This window comes from Macaca nemestrina, chromosome 14 (genome assembly GCF_043159975.1).
Source record: "Macaca nemestrina isolate mMacNem1 chromosome 14, mMacNem.hap1, whole genome shotgun sequence".
Classification (NCBI taxonomy): Eukaryota; Metazoa; Chordata; class Mammalia; order Primates; family Cercopithecidae; genus Macaca; species Macaca nemestrina.
The window spans coordinates 8,081,374-8,101,521 of NC_092138.1; the positions used below are offsets into that span (position 1 = coordinate 8,081,374).

Consider the following 20,148-nt stretch of genomic DNA (forward strand, 5'->3'; position numbering starts at 1 on the left):
AAGTTCTCCTGGATGATATCCTGAAGAGTGTTTTCCAACTTGGTTCCATTTTCCCCCTCACTTTCAGGCACCCCAATCAGACGTAGATTTGGTCTTTTTACATAATCCCATACTTCTTGCAGGCTTTGTTCATTTCTTTTTCTTCTTTTTTCTTTTGGTTTCTCTTCTCGCTTCATTTCATTCATTTGATCCTCCATCGCTGATACTCTTTCTTCCAGTTGATCGAGTCGGTTACTGAAGCTTGTGCATTGGTCACGTATTTCTCGTGTAATGGTTTTCATCTCTTTCATTTCGTTTAGGACCTTCTCTGCATTAATTACTCTAGCCATCAATTCTTCCACTTTTTTTTCAAGATTTTTAGTTTCTTTATGCTGGGTACGTAATTCCTCCTTTAGCTCTGAGAAATTTGATGGACTGAAGCCTTCTTCTCTCATCTCGTCAAAGTCATTCTCCGTCCAGCTTTGATCCGTTGCTGGCGATGAGCTGCGCTCCTTTGCCGGGGGAGATGCGCTCTTATTTTTTGAATTTCCAGCTTTTCTGCCCTGCTTTTTCCCCATCTTTGTGGTTTTATCTGCCTCTGGTCTTTGATGATGGTGATGTACTGATGGGGTTTTGGTGTAGGTGTCCTTTCTGTTTGATAGTTTTCCTTCTAACAGTCAGGACCCTCAGCTGTAGGTCTGTTGGAGATTGCTTGAGGTCCACTCCAGACCCTGTTTGCCTGGGTATCAGCAGCAGAGGCTGCAGAAGATAGAATATTTCTGAACAGCGAGTGTACCTGTCTGATTCTTGCTTTGGAAGCTTCCTCTCAGGGGTGTACTCCTCCCTGTGAGGTGTGGGGTGTCAGACTGCCCCTAGTGGGGGATGTCTCCCAGTTAGGCTACTCAGGGTTCAGGGACCCACTTGAGCAGGGAGTCCGTCCCTTCTCAGATCTCAACCTCCGTGCTGGGAGATCCACTGCTCTCTTCAAAGCTGTCAGACAGAGTTCTTTGCGTCTGCAGAGGTGTCTGCTGCGTTTGTTTAGTTTACTGTGCCCGGTCCCCAGAGGTGGAGTTTACAGAGACAGGCAGGTTTCCTTGAGCTGCTGTGAGCTCCACCCAGTTCGAGCTTCCCAGCAGCTTTGTTTACCTACTTAAGCCTCAGCAATGGCGGGCGCCCCTCCCCCAGCCTCGCTGCTGCCTTGCCGGTAGATCACAGACTGCTGCGCTAGCAATGAGGGAGTCTTCGTGGGTGTGGGACCCTCCCGGCCAGGTGTGGGATATGATCTCCTGGGGTGCCTGTTGCTTAAAGCGTAGTATTGGGGTGGGAGTTACCCGATTTTCCAGGTGTTGTGTGTCTCAGTTCCCCTGGCTAGGAAAAGGGACTCCCTTCCCCCTTGCGCTTCCCAGGTGAGGCAATGCCTCGCCCTGCTTCAGCTCTCGCTGGTCGGGCTGCAGCAGCTGACCAGCACCGATCGTCCGGCACTCCCCAGTGAGATGAACCCAGTACCTCAGTTGAAAATGCAGAAATCACCGGTCTTCTGTGTCGCTCGCGCTGGGAGTTGGAGACTGGAGCTGCTCCTATTCGGCCATCTTGCTCCGCCCCCTTCTCAGAACTGTGTTTTAAAAATACTCTTTACTACTCTCTATTTCAGTGCTCTATGTTCTTCACATGATTCTTAATTTCATTTGCATCCATGTGAAGAGACCACCAAACAGGCTTTGTGTGAGCAATAAAGCTTTTTAATCGCCTGGGTGCAGTGGGCTGAGTCCGAAAAGAGAGTCAGTGAAGGGAGATAGGGGTGGGCCCATTTTATAGGATTTGGGTGGGTAAAGGAAAATTACAGTCAAAGGGGGTTGTTCTCTGGCGGGGAGGGGTGGGGTGTCACAAGGTGCTCAGTGGAGGAACTTTTGAGCCAGGATGAGCCAGGAAAAGGAATTTCACAAGGTAATGTCATCAGTTAAGGCAGGAACAGACCATTTTCACTTCTTTTGTGGTGGAATGTCATCAGTTAAGGCAGGAACAGACCATTTTCCCTTCTTTTGTGGTGGAATATCATCAGTTAAGGCAGGAACAGACCATTTTCACTTCTTTTGTGGTGGAATGTCATCAGTTAAGGCAGGAACCGGCCATCTGGACGTGTACGTGCAGGTCAAAGGGGATATGATGGCTTAGCTTTGGCTCAGAGGCCTGACACTTAGAATAAGCCAATGTTGTACATAAAATTATCCTATTTTTGGCAGGAAGGAAACTAAAACTCAGAAGTTAAGTAAATTACTCAAGATCAGAAAACCAGTTAGTGACACTGAAAGGAATGAGGCACATCCCCCATATATCTCCCAACTTCCTGAGCCCAGCACAAACACATTCCTCCATATTTCTTTCAAACTTCAGAAAAACATCACCTGGGAGATCTCCGATAAGGAATGCTAAATGTATAATGTTAACCAATTGTAATGCTGTAACCGAGAGAATTACCTTGTTCTCTGTAACTTTACATATCCTGTTTACATCAGGCTATAAAAAGCAAGCACTCGCATTGTTCGAGGCCCTCTTGTATGCTGTGGAATGGAGGGACCAAGTTCGAACTTGTAGTAAAGATCCTTGCCGCTTGGCTTTGACTCTGGACTCTGGTGGTCTTCTTTGGGGAACAAACGGTCTGGGCATAACATCTGGGGGCTCGTCCGGGATTCCCCAAGCCCACCAGACCCCTGGTCAAGGGATCTACTAGGATCGATCTACTGATAGGTGAGCCGGCTCGTCTCCGTTTGTCTGTCTGTGTCTGTTCTGAATCTGAATCTGTGACTTGCGAGGTCTGAAACTGGAGCTGGCGCCGTCCTGGCGGACGCGCTATAGGACAGCCAGCGGAGACTGGTGGGAGACGTCCCCTGGCTCTCGTCTGATCTAAATTGCGATCTGGGCTGCCAGAGCGCGATCGCGATCTGAGCAGCTAACTCTGACCCGGGCTACCGGTGCGCACTCGCGATCTGGACTGCCGGAGCGCGGTCGCGATCCGAGCAGCTAACTCTGACCCGGGCTACCGGTGCGCGCTCGCAATCTGGGCTGCCGGAGCGCGGTCGCGATCCGAGCAGCTAACTCTGACCCGGGCTACTGGTGCGCGCTCGCGATCTGGGCTGCCGGAGTGCGGTCGCGATCCGAGCAGCTAACTCTGACCCGGGCTACCGGGGTGTGCTCGCGATCTGAGCTGGCAGAGCGCGGTCACCATCTGGGCAGCAGCTGTTTCTGACCCGGGTGGCTGGGGCGCGCTCGCGATCTGAGCCGCCGGAGCGCGGTCGCGATCTGGGCAGCAGCTGTTTCTGACCCGGGCTGCCGGGGCGTGCTCGCGATCTGAGCCGCCGGAGCGCGGTCGCGATCTGGGCAGCAGCTGTTTCTGACCCGGGCTGCCGGGGCGTGCTTGCGATCTGAGCCGCCGGAGCGCGGTCGCGATCTGGGCAGCAGCTGTCTGACCCGGGCGGCCGGGGCGCGCTCGCGATCTGAGCTGCCGGAGCGCGTTTGCGATCTGGGCAGCAGCTGTTTCTGACCCGGGCTGCCAAAGCGCGCTTGCGACTAGATATCATTAATAAGTCAGATTTCCTTCACAGGGATTCTAACCCGCCTCCTTGGCTGTCACCTTTCCAATTAGCCCCTGAACCTTGTAAGGCACTGGTTGCTCGGCCGCTAAAATCCAAGCAACCAACTGCGCCCCCCCATCCTGTTCTACTTGATAGCAGGGACCCACTGTTCACAGAACCCCCTCCGTACCCCTCCGGGCCCCAGGACCCAGGCCCCCGGGCTGAGCTGTGGGAAGGAGCAGGCGGACGGGAGGCGGCCAGCGCACCCGGACCCACCCCCGGGGCTGAGCCGCGGGAGGGAGCAGGCGGACAGGAGGCAGCCGGCACACACGGGCCTGCTGAAAAGGAAAGTAACTTTGAAAGTCCGGTGGGGCGACGCAAAGGCGCACTTTGCGGGCTAGCCCCCCCCCCAGCCGCCTGACTCCACGGTGGCTTTACCCCTTCGGGAAATAGGACCCCCAGATGACACGGGAATCCCCAGGCTCCAGTACTGGCCATTCTCTACCAGTGATCTGTATAACTGGAAGACCCAGAGTGCTCGGTTTTCAGACAACCCCAAAGATTTAATGGCTTTACTGGATAGTGTCATGCTCACCCACCAGTCCACTTGGGATGATTGTCAGCAGCTCCTCTGAATCTTGTTCACAACGGAGGAGCGAGAGAGAATACAGGCAGAAGCTAGAAAGCTGGTCCCGGGGGACGACGGTCAACCGACTGCCAACCCCAACCTCATAAATGCGACTTTTCCTCTGACCAGGCTGGCGTGGGACTACAACATGGCAGAAGGTAGGGGACGGCTACGCGTTTATCGCCAGACTCTAATGGCGGGTCTCCGGGCAGCTGCTCGCAAGCCCACTAATTTGGCTAAAGTATACTCTGTTCTGCAGGTGAAAGACAGAGAGCCCAGCTACCTACTTAGAAAGATTAATGGAAGCTTTTAGACAGTACACCCCCATAGACCCAGAGGCTCCAGGAAGTCAGGCAGCTGTTGTAATGTCTTTCGTAAATCAGGCAGCCCCAGACATTAAAAGGAGGGCAGCGCTGGTTAACAGACGCCCGGAAGCAGACTGTTCTGCAGATCCCCAGGCCCCACCCGACAAGTGAGGGAATTCCTGGGGTCGGCGGGATTTTGTAGACTATGGATATCTGGCTTCGCAGAACTGGCTAAACCCTTGTATCAGGCAACACGGGGGCAGCAGCCATTTAATTGGACAGACGAAGCCGAGTAGGCTTTCCAACAGATCAAAACCGCCCTACTCTCTGCGCCTGCACTGGGACTACCTGATGTCACCAAGCCCTTCCACTTATACGTGGACGAGAGTAAGGGTGTCGCCAAGGCGATAATAACTCAGAACTTAGGCCCCTGGTGGAGGCCGGTTGCCTACCTGTCAAAGAAGTTAGACCCAGTGGCTGCCGGGTGGCCCCCTTGTCTCCGAATGATTGTGGCCACGGCTCTGATGGTACAAGATGCTGATAAACTTGTCATAGGTCAAGAATTGCGGGTCATTACCCCACATGCCATCGAAGGTGTACTCAAACAGCCACCTAATCGATGGATAAGTAACGCCCGGCTCACCCACTACCAAGGAAATCCTATCAGGATAACCTTCCTGCCCCCAACGACCTTAAACCCTGCCTCGCTGCTGCCCAACCCGGACGCGCCACTCCATGATTGCACCGAGATACTAGCTCAGGTGCACGGAGTTCGAGAGGACCTGCAGGACTGCCCACTCCCTGACGCTGACCTCTCTGGTTCACTGATGGGAGCAGTTTCATGCATCAAGGCCAGAGGTACGCTGGAGCGGCAGTGACTTCAGAGACTGAGGTAATCTGGGCGGAACCCCTGCCCCCGGGGACATCGGCCCAGAAGGCCGAACTGATAGCGCTCACCCAAGCTCTTACCTTAGGGGCAGGGAAAAAGCTGACAGTATATACAGACAGCCGATATGCTTTTGCTACGGCGCACATACATGGGGCCATTTACAGGGAGCGAGGGTTACTAACGGCTGAAAGAAAAGAGATAAAAAACAAGCAAGAGATCCTAGCCCTGTTAACAGCGCTATGGAAGCCAAAAAAAGCCATTGTGCATTGCCCAGGGCATCGAAACCAACCACTCCAACTGCTCAAGGCAACTTTCTGGCAGACCAAACTGCAAGAAATGTGGCAAAGGCTCCCAGCCAACTCCTTGCACTCCAGCTCCCTGACCCGGGCCCCCGGGACTTGCCATATTTCCCTGATTATTCAGAACAAGATCTCCAGTGGATTGACAAGCTTCCCCTGAAACAGATCCAGAATAGGTGGTGGACTGATACTAATGATCAAACCATCCTACCAGAAAAATTAGGACAACAAGTGTTAGAACACATCCACCGAACCACCCACCTGGGTGCTCGGCGGATGATAGACCTGATCAGATGCTCTAAGCTCAAATTCAGATATACAGCCGAGAAGGCCAGCAGCATCGTGGCAAGTTGCAAAATCTGCCAGCTTGACAACACCTACCCCCAATCCTAGACTGCAGCGGGAACAAGGCTCAGGAGAACCAGGCCTGGTATCTACTGGGAAGTAGATTTTACTGAAATAAAGCCAGGAAAGTACAGGTATCGGTACTTACTTGTCTTTGTAGATACTTTTTCAGGGTGGACTGAAAGCATTCCCAACCAAAAGAGAAACTGCTCAGGTCATAGCAAAGAAAATTCTGGAAGATATCCTTCCCAGGTATGGCTTCCCCGTCCAGATAAGGTCAGATAATGGGCCCGCCTTCGTCACTAAGGTAAGTCAGGATTTGGCTTCCATCCTTGGGGCAAATTGGAAACTACATTGCGCTTACTGGCCCCAGAGTTCAGGACAGGTAGAGAGGATAAATCAGACCTTAAAAGAGACCTTAACTAAATTGACTATGGAGACTGGCACTAATTTGGTAGTCCTTCTCCCCTACACTCTGTTCCGGGCCCATAATACCCCTTACAGACTGGGCCTTACCCCTTACGAAATCATGTATGGCAGACCTCCACCCCTGGTTCCCAGCTTAAAAGATGATCTGCTTAAGTCTGAAACAGAAAATGTCTCTGAATTCTTATTTTCCCTACAAGCCTTGCAGAAAATTCATCAAGAAATCTGGCCCAAGCTGAAGGAACTATATGAGACCAGTCCCCCACCGACACCCCATCCGTACCAGCCGGGAGACTGGGTCCTGGTTAAGCGACACCGACAAGAGACCCTAGAACCCAGGTGGAAAGGACCACTCCAGGTACTCCTGACCACACCCACCGCCCTGAAGGTAAAAGGCATCGCGTCGTGGATCCACTACACCCACGTCAAGCCAGTGGACCCAACCTCCAACCTTCTGGGACCAATCACGGTGGCGGCTGAAGCACCGGCCACGTGGACTGTGGACAGAGCTAAGAACCTATCTAGTCCCTCTGTTACCAACCTACTGTGTCTCCCTGTCACATTAGTTCCCCGGTTGACTCTACTAACTGCTGGCGAGTTCCTAGGGTACACCGGTAACTGGACTAGTACTGCTATTCACCCAGTCCCTAGACCGAGACCTGCACGAGCCATATTTCTCCCCCTCATTGCAGGAATCTCCCTCACCGCATCCCTCATTGCGGCCGGGATAGCGGGGGGAGCCCTAGGTCACACCCTCATAGAAAGCAACAAGTTGTACCAACAATTTGCCGTTGCTATGGAGGAGTCAGCTGAGTCCCTTGCCTCCCTTCAGCGACAGCTCACGTCCCTAGCCCAGGTAACCTTGCAGAACCAGAGGGCCCTAGACCTACTCACTGCTGAAAAAGGTGGTACATGTATGTTTCTGAAAGAGGACTGTTGTTTCTACATAAATAAATCAGGGCTTGTAAAAGACCAGGTCCAACAGTTACGCAAGTTAAGCACTGAAGTAAAAACACGGCAGTTTGCTTCAGCTGCAGACCAATGGTGGAATTCCTCTATGTTTTCTCTGTTAGCCCCCTTCTTTGGACCCCTGCTAAGTCTACTATTTCTGCTAACCGTAGGACCTTGTGTTGTTAACAGAATTTTGCAGTTTGTCAGAGAAAGGTTTAACACTGTTCAGCTCATGGTCCTCAGAGCCCAATACCAACCTGTAAACGCTGAAACAGAGTCAGACTTATAAGACCCAAGACTGGCTCTAGAGTTACCTGAAAAAAAGGGGGGAATGAAAGGAATGAGGCACATCCCCCATATATCTCCCAACTTCCTGAGCCCAGCACAAACACATTCCTCCATATTTCTTTCAGACTTCAGAAAAACATCACCTGGGAGATCTCCGATAAGGAATGCTAAATGTAGAATGTTAACCAATTGTAATGCTGTAACTGAGAGAATTACCTTGTTCCCTGTAACTTTACATATCCTGTTTACATCGGGCTATAAAAAGCAAGCACTCGCATTGTTTGAGGCCCTCTTGTATGCTGTGGAATGGAGGGACCAAGTTCGAGCTTGTAGTAAAGATCCTTGCCGCTTGGCTTTGACTCTGGACTCTGGTGGTCTTCTTTGGGGAACAAACGGTCTGGGCATAACAACACAAGATTTGAAACAGAGCCCATCTGATTCTAGTTTTGAGACTCTAAACCTGCAATGCACTTTTAGTCACTTCCTCTGTCCCACATTGCCTGCCCCTAGTACTTTAGGCTATTTTAAATGAATGATCCCATCATATTATTTACACGGATAATGTTCAGGAAGATCATGTCTAACACTTATGAAAATGCCAACCACCAATGTCAAATATCTTACTGCTTTTGCTCTCTGAATCATCTAGTTTGGAATCATCTTGACAAAAGGTCAGAATGCTCAGTGTGAGTCACTTTTGGGGTCAGGTGAAAGGAGACATTCCCATAAGCCAGTGCACATCACAATCTCTCTGCTCACGAGTGTGCGTGTGATCTCTGACATCTTCCAAGCCCACTTGGTATATTTCAGAAATGGTTGGTTAAGTGAGGCCCTGTTCCCTCTGTTCCAAACTGGAGCACAGAAACCTTTAGCTCAGGCTCCCTGACAATATGTTTAAAGGGCTCAACCCTCCTGGGGCAGCTCACACAGCAATCCTTCCATCCAGATTACTGGGAGGCAACGATGTGAGGTCTAAACTTTTTTGCTCTTGGGCAGGCAGCACACCCCCTTACCATACATTGGGCCACGGCCATCTCTTATCCTCTAAACATTTACATCTATCACATTCTCATTTGGAGTGATCCATTAAATTTTTCCCAGGAGAATGGGATGCAAAAAGCTAAAAGGGGAGGAACATAAAGAACTCCAATATTTTCAGGCGTGACACGGTGGCTCACGCCTCTAATACCAACACTTTGGGAGGCTGAGGCGAGCGGATCATGAGGTCAGGGGATTGAGACGATGGTTCACATGGTGAAACCCCGTCTCTACTAAAAATACAAAAAATTAGCTGGGCGTAGTGGCGCATGCCTGTAATCCCAGCTATTCAGGAGGCTGAGGCAGGAGAATCGCTTGAACCCAGGAGGTGGAGGTCGCAGTGAGCCCAGATCACACCACTGCACTCTAGCCTGAGCAAAAGAGTGAGTCTCTGCCTCAAAAAAAAAAAAAAAAAAAAAAAGAACTCCAATATTTGGAGTTCTTTTTGTTGTAGGTGCTTTGTTCTGGAACAGCATCTTCAAAGTGCAATAAAGTGAAGTGCAATAAAACAAGATATGTCTGTATCTGCTCAAAGTTCCTGTACTTCTTTTCCTTTTAATCATTTCTCAGCTTGCCCCAAATAAGTTTCTATTTCCACCACTCAACCTAGAAGAAATTACTCTTGTCTGAAGAATGTGTCTATGTCGCAGATGATGTCCATGCAACTAAGCGCAATGGGCCTTTCTCCATTGTTATTTTATTTGACCCTCAGAAACATTTGTCACACTGACTACTCCCTCCTTATTAAACTTTCATTATATCCCCAGGAAGCTACCAATTCCAAGGTGTCTGATTTCCCCAGCTCCCTTTATTTAATATGTAAAGCTATATCATTCGAACTCACTATGTATGTGAGTCTGAAAAACACAAAACAGAGAGATTTTATTTTTCTATTGTTTTATGTTATGATGAGCATATCACTAATTTGAGAGGACTTTTGCCCATAAATACTGCCCTTGTAACACATATTTCTTGATGACCATCTTAAGGAAAACCTTATTAAATGCCCAGCTCCAGTTTGGGTTCCAATCCCAGGCCTATACCACTTTTTCCTCATGTGTGAAATAATAGTAATAATTATCTACATCTTAGTGTTGTTTGAAAATGGAAGGCATCCATACAGATAAGGATCTGAAGTGAAGCATTACCAAATATGAGCTCTATAGTTATGACCAGTTTTCCTTGGCAATTTTATTACAGTAATTGATTTTGTACCAGTGTCTCTCGACTTCATGACTATATGAGGAATGCACAGCCATAGTTTTCTCCATTGGAGCCAGGTTCTTATAACTTAAAAAAAGGAGATTATGGTGAACTCCAATTTCCTCAGTTAGTAAAAAGATAAATCAAAGAGATTAAAAGTGCTCGCCAGTATTGTTAGGTGGGTATCACAAGTCACCTTTATTCATGCACATTTACTACCAGGCAGTGTTGACTTTTTGGTATTTAAAAAGGTCTTTAGATAAAGCAGCACAGAAATCAAGACCATCAAAGAAACTGGGTGTGGTGGTTCACGCCTGTAACCCCAGCACTTTGGGAGGCCGAGGTGAGTGGATCACTTGAGGTCAGGAGTTCAAGACCAGCCTGGCCAACATGGTGAAACTCCATCTCTACTAAAAACACAAAAATTAGCCAGGCATGCTGGCATGAGCCTCTAATCTCAGCCAGTCGGTAGGCTGAGGCAGGAGAGTTGCTTGAACCCAGAAAGTGGAGGTTGCGTGAGCCCAGATCATGCCACTGCACTCCAGACTGGGCAACAGAGCAAGACTCTGTTAAAAAAATCAAAGACTCTCTTCCATACATAAAAATATATCTGTTGATACATCATATACTAGGTGTACAGCTGCATCAAAGAGAAAATCTAATTGCTGCATATATAAGGTTTTAACATTGCCATAAAAAGGAAATGCCTATCTTCTTATATTTTGATGATAATAAAACAATAAAAGGTCGGGCACAGTGGCTCACGCCTGTAATCCCAACACTTTGGGAGGCCGAGGTGAGCCAATCACCTGAGGTCGGGAGTTCGAGACCAGCCTGACCAACATGGAGAAACCCCATCTCTACTAAAAATACAAAATTAGCTGGGCATGGTGGCGCATGCCTGTAATCCTAGCTACTTGGGAGGCTGAGGCAGCACAACTGCTTGAACCTGGGAGGTGGAGGTTGCAGTGAGCTGAGATCGTGCCGTTGCACTCCAGCCTGGGCAACAAGAGCAAAACTCCATCTCAAAAAAAATAAAAATAAAATAAAATATACTGAATACTGTCTGCATAAATAATATGGAGAAATGAGCTGATGAGAAGCAAATGCTGGCAGAGTAGGCTGTAACATATATTACACATCAGTGGGTTATCTACTGTAGGTGTCAAGTTGAGAATTCTGCAATAAGTACGAAACAGCAGAAGACGTCTCACAGGCCCGTAAGCCTCCAGGCTGCACTGCACTGTTTCTGGTGGGAACTCTGACTTAGCGTTTGCTGTGGAAACAGATGCCTGAGCTCTGCCCTCCTCCTCCTTCACCTCCTCTTCACTATTTCACCATGTTCTGCTTGTCAGTGTGATTCTCTCAGACAAACGAAGCCACAGAAAATACAGAGGGCACAATTTCATGCTTGACATTGAGAAAGCAATCTTCCTTATGATTAAATAATAAAGGCTTTAACTGTAAAGCTAAATGAAAATAATAACTCTCAGGACAGAAAACCCAAAGTTCATTTCTTAAACTTATAGATGGCCAGGTTTAAAATAACAAACATTTTGGACTGGGCGCTGTAGCTCACACCTGGAATCCCTGCACTTTGGGAGGCTGAGGCAGGTGGCTCACTTGAGGTCAGGAGTTTGAGACCACTCTGGCCAACATGGTGAAACCCCATCTCTACTAAAAATACAAAAAAATAGGCGTGGTGGCGCATGCCTGTAATCCCAGCTACTTGGGAGGCTGAGGTGGGAGAATCACTGGAACCCAGAAGGCGGAGGTCGCAGTGAGCCAAGACCGCACCACTGCACTCCAGCCTGGGTGACAGAGCAAGACTCCATCTCAAAACAAAACAAAACAAAAACATTTCAAGTCACTTTTTTTTTTTTTTGCCATGAATACACATTTTTTTAAATAAGAGGGAAAACTTTGCTTCTCCCCCTCAGAAGCTGCAATGTATGAGGACTGTGACCTGAGAGTCCACCACCAGCTACCTATTTAGCAATGGGATAAATGGTGACACCAGTTCCTTCCTGTGTGATACCCTTTGAGGAAGAAAGTCAAGTTAAAGTAAGGTACTAGTTAAAGTAAGGACTACTTGAGACTGTGCATTATTAATGCTGATAAATTCTAGACCCCACAAAGTCTGGAGCCACCCCTACTGGAAACAGACTTCTCAACAACCACATGAAAGTTCAAGTGCCATTGAAATGTCTTTGATATTGGAGACATTATGCTCCACATAAGAACTGTGCCCCTTTCCTATCTATCTATAAGTAAATTTAAGTATTGTTTATATACAATAAAAAAGCAATAATAATGACAATTAATGGAAATTAGAAATACAGAACTAAGTACTGTAAAATAGTATGCATGTGAGGAAGTAGTTGGAATCAATTTTTGTCTAATTTTCTAGTGCTTTGGGGCAGGGTTTATGGTACTGATTAATTTTAGAATGGCTAAGAATGCCTGATATAATTTGAAAGATAAGCACTAAAGAATATAAATAATATTGGGTTAACTTCCAAATGAGAAAAGGGAAAAAAAACTAAAACACAATTCTATTTGTATTAAAGACTTAATGGTTAAAATTTTAAAACTTGCCAGTATTTAGTGGAAAGCATAGGAGAATATGATAGTGGGGTAAGGAAAAACTTCTTAAATAAAATACCAATAACAAAAACTGTAAAGTTGATTAAATTCAATTTAAAACTTACCTTCTTAAAAGACAGAATGGGCTGGGCACGGTGTCTCATGCCTGTGATCCCAGCACTTTGGGAGGCCAAGGCGAGTGGATCATCTGAGGTCAGGAGTTCAAGATGTGGCCAAGATGGTGAAAGCCCATCTCTACTAAAAACACAAAAATTAGCCAGGTGTGGTCCTGGGCACCTGTAATCCCAGCTACTCGGGAGGCTGAGGCAGAGAATCGCTTGAACCCGGGAGGCGGAGACTGCAGTGAGCCGAGATCACGCCACTGCACTCCTGCCTGGGCGACACAGCAAGACTCCATCTCAAAAAAAAAAAAAAAAAAAAAGACAGAATAAAGAATATGAAAAAGAAAATTCACAAATACTGATATGTTTGCAACATGATAATTCAAAAATAAAATTTTAAAAAGTTTATGACTCAGTAAGGAAAAGAGAAACCCAATAAAAATTGCACAACAAACAGTAAAATAAATGATGAAGAAACATCAAGAAATGCCTAGCCTCATTTTTACTCAAAGTCTTACTAATGTAAATCACAGTGAGATGCCATTTCTCATCCATCAGAGCAGCTAGATTGAAAGACCAGTTAATAAGCCTGAGAATGATAATGAAGCAATAGAAACCCTTGGGCCTAAGTGGTAGATGTAAAAAGGCCTGATCCCTTTGGAAAACAATTTGCATTGCATAATCATCCCACTCCTGAGTTTTTTGCCTTGGCAAACTCTTGCACATTCCCACTAAGATTAAGTACAAAAATGCTCATATATCTGCATATCTTCTGAAGAAAAACAGAATCTGCTCTGGGTAATTTTGACTGAAGGAAGATAAATCACAGAATATTTTGAAGCTCAGTGAACCTAGGAAAGGCCTTCAGAAGCAGACTAAATCAAACTTCCAAAAATGTCAGAGAGAGATGTACTGCAGAAACAGTCTGCAGAACCAGCCAAGGCAGAAGCTGAGCTGGCTGCCACAAGCTCCAGAAACCCACAGCAAATGGTCTGGGGAAGGGCTGCTGCAGCCTGCACTCAGCCCCCACAGTGACAACAGAAATTGCTACCTTCTGCAGAACTTGCACCTTAGTTGTATTAAAGACTTAATGATTAAAATTTTAAAACTTGCCAATATTTAGTGGAAAGCACAGGAGAATATGAAAAACTGCATGGATGTGTTCTTGACCTGCACTGTAGCTGCAAGGCATATTTGCGGAAAACAAAGCTAGCAACGTGAGAAATTTCCAAAATATGAAAAAGGAAGAATGTTATTAACAACATTAACAAAATGAGAAAAAAATCATATGATCATCTTAATAGATGTAAAGAAACATCTGACATAATCCAATACCCATTTATGATAATAATTTTCAGCAAAGTAGGACTAGAAGGGAACTCTACCTGAAAAAGGGCCTGTACATGAAAAGCCCAGAGCTAAAAATCATGCTTAAAAGTAAAAGGGTGAATGCCTGCCCCTTGGGATTGAGGCATGGGTATTCGCTGCCACTGCTTTTATTCAGTGTCGATGAAAAGAGTCAAACACTGTCAAATATTTGAAGAGATTTATCCTAAGCCAAATATGAATGGTTGATGGCCTGTGGCACAGTCCCAGGAGACCCTGAGAACATGTGCCCAAGGTAGGCAGGCCACAGCTTGGTTTTATACATTTTAGGGAGATATAAGACATTAATCAATACACGTAAGATATACATTGGTTCGGTCCAGAAAGGCAGGACAACTCAAAGCAGTGACGAGGGGGCTTCCAGGTCATAGATGGATTCAATAATTTTCTAATGGGCAATTGGTTGAAAGAATTAAGTTATTGTCTATGGACCTGGAATCAATAGACACGAATGTCTTGGCTAAGATAAGGGGTTGGGGAGGCCAAGTTTCCCATTATGCAGATAGAATCAATAGAAGGGAATGTTTCTTATCAGACTTAACGAATCTGTTCTATCAGTCTTTAGATCTCCATTTTAAATGTTAATGCTGGTCAGCTGTGCCCAAATTTCAAAAGAAGGTGGGTATAATGAGGCATTTCTGACCCTCACTTCCCATCATGACCTGAACTAGTTTATCAGGTTAGCTTTAGAATGTCCTTGGCCAAGGGGAGGGTCCATCAGTTGGTTGGGGGTCCTTAGAATTGTATTTTTGGTTTTTATCAGTTTTGAGCTGGAAGTTCTAGCCACTGCAATAAAGCAAGGAAAAAAAAAGACAAAAAGATTGAAAAGGATAAGTTAAAATGTTTCTATTTGTGAGTGGCATAATTGAGTATGTAGAAAACTCTAAGGGCTCTTTGAGGCAGCTACTAGAACTAATATGCAAATGTATCAAGGTAACAGGATACAAAATCTACATACAAATAATAATATTTCTACCTACTAGCAACAATGAACAGAAATTGAAATTGTAAGAAATATCATTTACAATAACAACAACAACCACAAAAGCCCTAGGATTGAACTTAACAGAACATTTGCAAGACCTGTAAAATAAACACCACAAAGTATTGTTCAGAGACATTAAAGACACATAAATGGAAAGATATAGTATGTTTCTAGTTTGGAAGATACAACATTATTAACAGGGGTTTCAATGATGATTGGGGTTTCAATCACCCTAAATCAATCTATAGATTCATTACAGTAGTTATTTTAGGGTAGAAATTGGCAAACTGATATACAGATTTGTGTTGCAAATGACCTAGAATAGCCAAGACGATCTTGAAAAATAAGAACAAAGTTGGAGAATATGCCCTACCTGATTTCAGACTTAAAGAACAAAGTTGGAGAATGTGCCCTACCTGATTTCAGACTTAAAGAACAAAGTTGGAGAATATGCCCTACCTGATTTCAGACTTCCTGTAACGATAAAGCGTGACAGTGTGACATTGGCGAAAGGTTGGGCAAGTCGGTCAGAATAGAACAGAAAATTGAGATATACAGGATAGCCAGCAAGTCTTGGAAAAATAAGTAAACATATAATAAACAATTTATTAGTACTGTATAACTGTACATGATAAAATAATTATATATGTCAAAACTTTATGGAAACCCTATAAGTCTACACATGTGCAATGACTGGATTTTCAACAAATATGACAAGCTAGCTAACTAAAAGAAAAAGATATTTTCAAAAACTGGTGCTGGAAAAATTCGAAATCTACAAGGAACAAAAAACCTTAAAGTATAAACAAAAGATAACTTCAGATCAATCATAGATTAAATGTTAAATAAAAAAATATGCAGTTGTTAAAAATAGAAAATATAACTTTACAATCTTGTATGAAGTAAAGATTTCTCAGATGAGAAAACACTAATCATAACATTAAAAAAAGAATTTAAAATATAACTTTGCAATCTTTTATGAATTAAGGATTTCTCAGATGATAAAAAACTAATAACATTAAAAATAATAAATTTTAATAAAATTAAAAATTACTGCTCATCAAAAAAAAATCATCATTGAAAGAATTAAAATACGAATGAGAGTTGGAGAACATACTCTCAATACATGCACTAGGAATTGTATCCAGAAAATATATACTTATAAAGCAATAATCAAATAAAAAACAACCTAATTAAAAAAAAAGGCACAGGGAAGTGTGAACAAGAACCTTAACCAGCCGTTTCACAATATAATCAACATCATTAGTCATCAGTAAAACAACAATTAACATTACACTGAATAACCACTTCAAAGGTACTAAAATGGCTCAAATTTGAGAGATGGACAATCCAAGGTATTAACATGCAAGACAGAATTTTCATGCAAACAGATGGAATTCATACACTGCTGGTAGATTCCACAACCGCTTTGTAAAGCTAACTTTATAAAAACGTAGACTCATCTTTTATAAAGTTAAACGTATACTCATCTTTGAGTTCGAAATTACTCCTGGATAAGGTACATGTCCACAAAATAGTTTGTACAGACATTTGTAGGAGTCCACAACTGGAAACCAACCAAATGTCCATCGACAAATTAACATACATATAATGGAATATGATTCAGCCATCAAAAGAGGCAAATTGCTTATACACATGTATTAGTCCATCAAGATATTACTGGAGACTGGGTAATTTATAAACAAGGGAGGTTTAATTGACTCACAGTTCCACATGGCTGGGGAGACCTCAGGTAACACAATCATGGCAGAAGGGGAAGTAGGCAACTTCTTCAGAAGACAGCAGGAGAGAGAAGAGTGTGTAGGAGGAAATGTCAAACACTTATTAAACCATCAGATCTCGTGATAACTCACTATCATGAGAACAGCATAGGGGAACCACCCACATGGTCCAATCAGTTCCCACAGGGTCTCTTCCTTGAGACATGGGGATTACAATTTGAGATGAGATTTTGGTGGGGACACACAGCCAAACCATATCAACACACAGATGGATGAATCTCAGGTGAGACGTGCCAGCTGCGATAGTATTTATTCCATGTATACATCATTCTAGAGTAGGCGAGACTAAGTGGTGAAAATTGGAATTGGAGTAGTGGTTGTCTATAGATGGGCTACTAGGATTGATGGAAAAGGGCAGGAGGGAACTTTCTGAGTGATAGAAATATTCTGCATCAATATTGCGGTGATTAAATGGTGCATACCTTTAAACTGTGTTGACTTTAGTGCTTTTAAAACTATATCAGTAGATGTAAGGTAGCCACAGATGACGGACTTGCATTACAGAAAACTGGAAACAACCCAAATGCCAGGTGACAGACAATGACTAAATAGTGGTGTGCACAATTAATGAAATCATGCATCGATGAAGATAAACTATTTGAGGTACACACACCAACATGAATGGATCTCTCAAACATAATGAACCAAACAAAAAGCAATTTCAGAAGAATACATGTGCTGTGAATCCATACTTTTTGTTTACAATTAAACAAGAAGTAAGCAAATCAAATCAGTCTGTTTGAGGATATATGACAAAAGTATAATAGACTTAAAATGTAAGAGTGTGGTTTCCCTGTTATGTGGAGGAAGATGATGGGGTATGAGCACATCCTTCAAGGAGCTTCAAAACTATTGGTAATAACCCATTTTTCAGCTGAATGGTAAACACACTGGTGTTTTTGTCACTTCCTTTCCTTTACAGATTATTACTCATATACAATACCTTGTTCTTATGAAGTACACAATAAAAAGGTAACTTAGAAAAATAAAGTACGAGGGTACCTATACAGTGTATGCATAACAACGGCATACATATTCATAGGACCAAAAAGCTGGGTGCATGTAGATTTTGATGAATCTCATAGTATCTGTGGAAGATTATATTTTCTAGAGCTGGCATTATCTTTCTTTTTTTTTTTTTTTTTTTTGAGATGGAGTCTCACTCTGTTGCCCAGGCTGGAGTGCAGTGGCACAATCTTGGTTCACTGCAACCTCCGCCTCCCGGGTTCCAGCAGTTCTCCTGTCTCAGCCTCCCGAGTAGCTGGGACTACAGGCATGCACCACCATGCATGGCTAATTTTTGTATTTTTTAGTAGAGACGGGTTTCACCATATTGGCCAGGCTGGTCTCAAACTCCTGACCTCATGATCCACCCTCCTGGGCCTCCCAAAGTGCTGGGATTACAGGCGTAAGTCACTGTGTCCGGTACATTATATTTCATCTCACACATTCTTTTATGGTTATGTCTGGTCATTTTAATTTGCATGTGGAGGACCCATTCAAGTCAACAAATCTGCATCTCAGTACCTCAATTTTCTTAATGCCAATTATACTATCTTCAGAGCTACTAACTACTAAATCAGTCAATAACTTTCAAAATCTTCAATTTCAGACCTGCAATTTTCTGATCATTTTCTCTATGCTTTCCAGCTCACTCTCTCCCAGACGGAGGCACCAGCTATCCTTTGAACTCACTGGACCCTCTCCATGTCTATGAACCCTCTCACGGCCATTATCTCCATATCGTGTCTACATTCTGAGATATTTCATTATAATAAATCTTGTATTTACCTTGCTAATATCTTCAACTTATTTGCTTAGCAAAATGATTACTCTGTTCTCCATTGCCTTCTCGTTCACACTCAAGCAGCTAAACATAATTGGAATATATGTGTGTGTGTGTGTGCATGTATATATATACTAATGTATCTCCATTTAAATATATGACCCTAAACTTAAGGGGATCTTAATGCTACCCTGCGTCACATAAGATCACCCCCAAAGCCCCCAGTTTCATTTCACCGTCCCTTCCCTCCTGGAACAATGGATGAACTCTCCTGCTTTGTCCTGAGGCCAATGGCCCGTTTGTTTAATGGGGCTGATCCCTCTTGCCTTCTTGTAACATTGGCTCCAACAAATATCTGCCCTCCCTCTGGCATCATTATTTTTCTCTCCCTATTGGATCATTACTGTGGACATACAAGTGGACTTTAATATATCACATCTTTTTTTAAAAAAAAACCATTGTTTCAACATCTCTTAATCAGCTAATGGACCCATTTCTTGGAACTCTGGAAAAATGAACCCTTTCCCATGAGTCCTCTGTAGCTGCTGTTTTTACTTCCTCTTCTCACATTGTCTCCTGAATCTGGAACATTTGGACATCTGTGCCAATGCTCAGCAGAAAACACTCTTTTCAAGATACACTATAATTTTTACATGGCCAAACCTCAATGAATATCCCGCATCCTTATCTTACTGAACATCTCAGGAGGCTTTGAAACAGATTGCTAAACAGGTTTCTCCACAAATATTCAATGCTACCTTCTTGAAACACTTTCTCTATTGGTTTCTGAAACAACAGACTCCTGATTTTCCTTCTACATCAGCAGCCATTCCTCAGTCTCCTTTGCTGGACCACCCAATTCTTCATAACCTCTAAATGATGGTGTGGCCAAGAGCCCAATCTCTGGATCTCACCTCTGTTTACTCTTCCTTTCTGTGTGATTTCACCAAGTCCCTTGGCTCCAAACAACTATAGAATTGCATCACACAGAAATAGTTATCTCTACCTCTGATTCCTCCCTCTGAGACACCTCTGGGATGGCTTTATCCAAAATAAGGCTGACTATCATGTTCTATTATCTTTTTATTTTAATTTTAGTTTTTCTTATAGCCCTTATAACTATCAGATAGTGTATGTGTCTGTGTACATGTGTGTGTGTGTGTGTGTGTGTGTGTGTGTGTGTGTGTGTGTAAGGGTTTAATATCTGCCCCTACCCTACAAATATATGCTGCATGAGAGTAAACCTGTATTCACCATGGTATGTTCCTAATGCCTAAAATAATGACTATTAACTACATAGAATAAATACGAACATACATTGAGTGAATGAATAAATAAATGATTGAATCTATAAATGACCAGAAAAATGATCTGGAAAAATAGCCATGATGAGAGTAGTTACATCTCACAAGGGGAATCAAACTTAGCCCTGGTTAAAGTTGGAATTGGGGAATGTTCAACAAAGGCATGGTGCCGTGCCTCTAAGGCTGAACTTTACATAGTGGCTACATTTTCATGTAGCTGTTATATTACAAAACAGTGACTCCATAATATTAAAGAA

The 20,148-nt window shown here is 44.1% G+C and overlaps 1 protein-coding gene and 1 long non-coding RNA gene across 7 annotated transcripts in view; one reads left to right on the forward strand and one right to left on the reverse strand.

Moving 5' to 3' along the window:
- The window catches only part of LOC139358084 (uncharacterized), a 74,225-nt gene extending 61,330 nt beyond the window's left edge, over nucleotides 1-12,895 (reverse strand). Inside the window, exon 1 of the long non-coding RNA XR_011612336.1 lies at nucleotides 12,632-12,895. This is a non-coding gene — a long non-coding RNA (uncharacterized lncRNA). The remainder of the gene's footprint in view (nucleotides 1-12,631) is intronic.
- LOC139358083 (endogenous retrovirus group FC1 Env polyprotein-like) overlaps nucleotides 1-19,715 on the forward strand; it is a 179,687-nt gene extending 159,972 nt beyond the window's left edge. For 4 of the 6 annotated variants that reach the window (XM_071077566.1, XM_071077565.1, XM_071077567.1 and 1 more), the window contains one exon: nucleotides 6,641-8,038. In XM_071077566.1, coding sequence (XP_070933667.1) covers nucleotides 6,641-7,680 — 1,040 coding nt within the window. In that variant the 3' untranslated portion in view covers nucleotides 7,681-8,038. Of the gene's footprint in view, nucleotides 1-6,640; nucleotides 8,039-18,451 lie in introns of those variants that run through there. The other 2 variants (XR_011612335.1, XR_011612334.1) reach the window with 2 other exon arrangements.
- The last annotated feature ends 433 nt before the right edge of the window (nucleotides 19,716-20,148 follow it).